At 40.7% G+C, this 4,082-nt stretch overlaps 1 protein-coding gene across 1 annotated transcript; it reads left to right on the top strand.

Moving 5' to 3' along the window:
- Positions 1-1,289: 1,289 nt before the first annotated feature.
- Positions 1,290-2,286, top strand: ap5s1 (adaptor related protein complex 5 subunit sigma 1; the record flags this gene model as incomplete). Its single annotated transcript, XM_014335947.2, is given in 1 exon segment — positions 1,290-2,286. A coding segment is annotated over 1 exon segment (131 nt), but the record flags the coding sequence as incomplete, so codon positions are not given.
- Positions 2,287-4,082: the final 1,796 nt, after the last annotated feature.

Genomic DNA, 4,082 nt, shown 5'->3' with positions numbered 1-4,082 from the left:
AATCCAGCTAACTTACTTAGCGAGGTACGAAGAACGGGCCCCTGGTCTGGAGTATTCAGGATCTATTTTCACAAATACAGTTTAGATTTCATAAATATGACAGAGTTATAATAAGTGCCCATATTACTGTAGTTCAAACTTGCCAATTCCAGTTACTGTAATTTGTAAATGGCTATGGTCTGGTGCGGTATGAATTTTCATATGTAAAACCCATTTAAATTGGGTTTAAACTTTGTATTATCGGGAGTATTGTCCCTTTGATTGAGAAGTGGACGTCTGCCTGCGGGGTCGTAGCCAGCAGCAGTTTCATGAGCTTCATCTCAGTTAATTCACGTCACTGGATGAGAACTCTGGCATTGATGCCTTTTTGAGTGTCATCAGTTCAATTATCTGACAAGTAATATGGGGCCATGTGTCACTGATTGTGCTGACAGACCATGCAAGAAGTCTTTCTCTCAGTTTTGATGAATGAAGTTATGGTGTTTTATGTGTTTGTGTGTTTCACAGCACTTACTTTTAGCGCCTGTGCGATAAACCTGCTGATAGCTTAGCGCTCTCATCGAAATATAGTTGCTTCTGGCTAATCTTGGTGTGAGCTAAAATGCTAAACATGGGGATGTCACAAGCTGAAGTGCAACATCACATCTGTTAATGCCTTCTTTTATATACTGTTTAAGGCTTTCATAGATTAAAGAAGTGTTATCTCTGATGGCTGCTTCAGTGACAAGTGTGTGAAGAACACTGAGACATGTCATTAGCTTTGAAGTTATTCTCAACAGTGAAACTTTAAAGACCTCTTGAGCCTTTTGACTTGTACAAACCTAGTGAAGCCATGAGTCACTGACCAGCTGTTGATAAAATGTATTGTTTTATTTCATTTCTCCAATTTTTCTTTTTTTCTGACAGGAATAATTGCATAAACATCTTTTCTTTACCACAAACATACAGTAGATCACTGTGACTCATGCATCTTCCAGCTGCTGTAAAGTGCATTTGTATTCAGAAACTGTAGCGAGTGTTTGTGTCTATATGCGTCCTAAGGCATCATCAGACTGCAATCCATTAACTTAAACAGTTTACCTCCCCAAAGAAAGATGATTGTCGAACACTGGTATCGAGACTCGCAAGAGCAGCCTCTCATTACGTGCTATGAAAAATATCAATAAAGCAAAATTCAGCAGTAATGAAACTAGATTGCAGCAGCGCGCATTCTTATTACCAGCTTTTAAGCATCTCTTGATTAATCGAGAAGCCTGCTCGGGGTCATCACTTGTGGCATTTTTCTCTCCAGGTCCTGCTGAAGAGCAACCGGATCGACGTCCTGCTCAGTCGCCTGCTTCCTCACGGCCAGCTGCTCTTCCTCAACCACCGCTTTGCCCAGAGTTTGGAAAAGGAAGTAGCGGCTTATATGGCCAAATAAAGCCGAGCAGCCACGGTTGCCATTTTCAGGGAGGGCGGGCTATCATTTACAGCTACTTCTAGCTATATCTGCTGGCTTCCAAGCAAACAAGCCCTCTGTCATTCACCTCCGGTGACATTTCCACGCTGGAAGACGAAGAGCGGACTACCAGCTGCTGCTGGTGCTGCTGCTGTTGTTAGAGATTGCATGATGTGTAAACACACAGAGTGGTAAATACCTGCCTCATCCACTTGCAGCTCACTCTTGGCTGTTTACTGTGTGGGTGGCTTCACTTCAAATCCTGTTTGTCAAATTGAAGAGTGGAAAGAAAAATGTGGCAGATTAAAGAGTGCAGTCGCAGAGGCCAGTTAAGACGTACTTGTCAGCATTAAAGCCTGCTGTTTATCTGATTCACCATACTCGAAATGTCACAGTGTGACCCTGAGGAGCCAGACTTGACCCTTTTTTGTGCTTTTTCAGATTTCAGTGAGTATAAATGAAATCTCGGAGTGTTATTGCCTTATAGTAACTCCTCATAAGACCTTACATTTCCTACTACTCATCGGGATAGCGAATGGGTTTTAAAAGAATGTTTTGGGAGAACAAGAATACAGTATAAATCCTCTTAAAGAAATGCACAATAGAAAGGGAAGAACAAAACATCTAGATCTGAGTTGTTTTATGACAATTTATAGCAGAAATGCCGCAATGCCGGTGATGCTAAGGACAGCGGACGGGGCAGGAAGTGAGGAGACGTTTGGATAAACTATTATGAATGAAAGCAGAAATGTTGGCATGCAGAACATGGAACAAAACATGAGGAAATGATGACAAGTAGACCTACAAACACAAACATCCTGACTCAACAAATAAAAAATGTATACCTGTGTCTTGTGAACATCTGTTGTTCCCCCCCGACTGCCTCTCCTCACATCGAGCCAGACTCTCCTGCTCCTCCTTCTGGCCTCTTAAGAGCTTCTTAAACCCCACTTTTTGTGCTGGCAACCAAAACCAGAGCTGTGTTTTTAGGTGTGTGTCTGTGTGTGTGGAGGGGAGATTGTGTGGATGCCAACATTGATTGCTTTGATCTTCTTCTTTTCCCCCCCCTGTATTAAAAATAAAACTAATTTCTTGTATTACCCAAGGCGTATGCTTTGATACTTGTGTAGTCTGCAATCAAGGATGCGGCACATCTCCCCCACCCAAAAAAAAAAAAAAAAAAAAAAAAATATCAGCGAGGAGCTGGGGATTGCACCTTAAATGAGATGTAGCACACAAGAGGAGAATTTGATATGCTGAGCAAAAATTACTGAAAAAAGAGAACCACCATAAACACCTTTACACTGATCGTGACAAGTCATTTCATGGTATGACCAGGAGAGGGAGCTGTTACTGTGACTTTCAGTGTGCCATGAAGGACGTTGGAGGGGAAATCTTACTTGGAGCTCTCTTTGTAGTGAAAGAACTTGTTAAAAGATGGATGCTGGACTGAGGGAGACTTCCACATAATTGCAAAATAAAAAGGACAAGTACAAGACAAGAAGAAGTATTACTGAAGAGTCCTTACGGAGATGACAAGAAAGCTTGCCTTAGAAAGTTGGTAAGGTGGTCATACTGAATATTAACTTTCCAGCTTGTACAATTGTTTTTGCCTTATGCCTTATGTAATATATATGTATATATATATATATATATATATATATATATATTATATATATATATATATATATAATATATAACTATAACTACTGATATATATATATTACACACACACACATTACATATATATAGCAAAATATAAAGAAATGAGGGGCGGTACTGTATTTTATCTGTTTTGAGAATGCTCATCTTTCCATCCTGAAGCTATTATAAATAATGCCAGTGGAGACATCAGCTAAGTAAGTGTTGGTCCATCAACTTTCCAATAACAGCGTTTCTACTAATAGCGTGTAAAACACAGAAAAAGTATCTGACTCCAGGGGAACATTTTCTAAGGACAGATCCACTAAATAGAAGACGTCAAACGGAACTCAAGAGTTCTTTCAGTCAAGAAATTGTTACATTTCCCTTTTTTCCAACCAACAAAAACAGCCATATAAAGAAATATAAAGAAGTTGTGTAGAACTGGCCCGCACAGAGACCTGACTTCAACCCCATCCAAAACCTTTGAGATGAGCTAGAACACTGACTGCGAGCCAGAACTCATCATCCAACATCAGTGAGCGACCTTATGAATAACTCAGAGCTGGTTCAGACAGGCAGCGCAAGTCCTCTGCTGCACTCGCATGGCCTGCTTTTCTCTCTGCGTGCAGTGCCGTGCAGACGTTTGGGCAGTAGTGCTCGTCAAAATGACTCTGAATGGCCAATAAAGATGTCCTGATTTCTAAAAGGCACAGAGTTAAAGAGGATACATTTGATTTAATATTTCATGCAAATTGCTTTTCTTTAATTTGCATATTCCACAATTTCAACATAAAAAAGAAAAAATGGCCCACAGCAAAGATAGGTCAGCGCTTAGCAGCGTGCCCTTTGGCAAGGATCACAGCATGAAGGTGCTTTCTGTGGTGCTATGAGTCTTTCAGTTCTTGTTTGGGGGGGATTTACAGTTGTTGTTTGAACACAGCAGAATGCAGTGGCACCACTCTAAATCTTCATGAAGGTCTTTTGCACTCAGACTGCGCTT

The sequence above is a fragment of the Haplochromis burtoni genome, unplaced genomic scaffold (assembly GCF_018398535.1).
Source record: "Haplochromis burtoni strain Fernald_Lab_line unplaced genomic scaffold, NCSU_Asbu1 Contig_119, whole genome shotgun sequence".
NCBI classification, from domain to species: domain Eukaryota; kingdom Metazoa; phylum Chordata; class Actinopteri; order Cichliformes; family Cichlidae; genus Haplochromis; species Haplochromis burtoni.
Note: the sequence above shows the minus strand (reverse complement) of the source record. Positions and strands in the feature narration are given on the sequence as shown.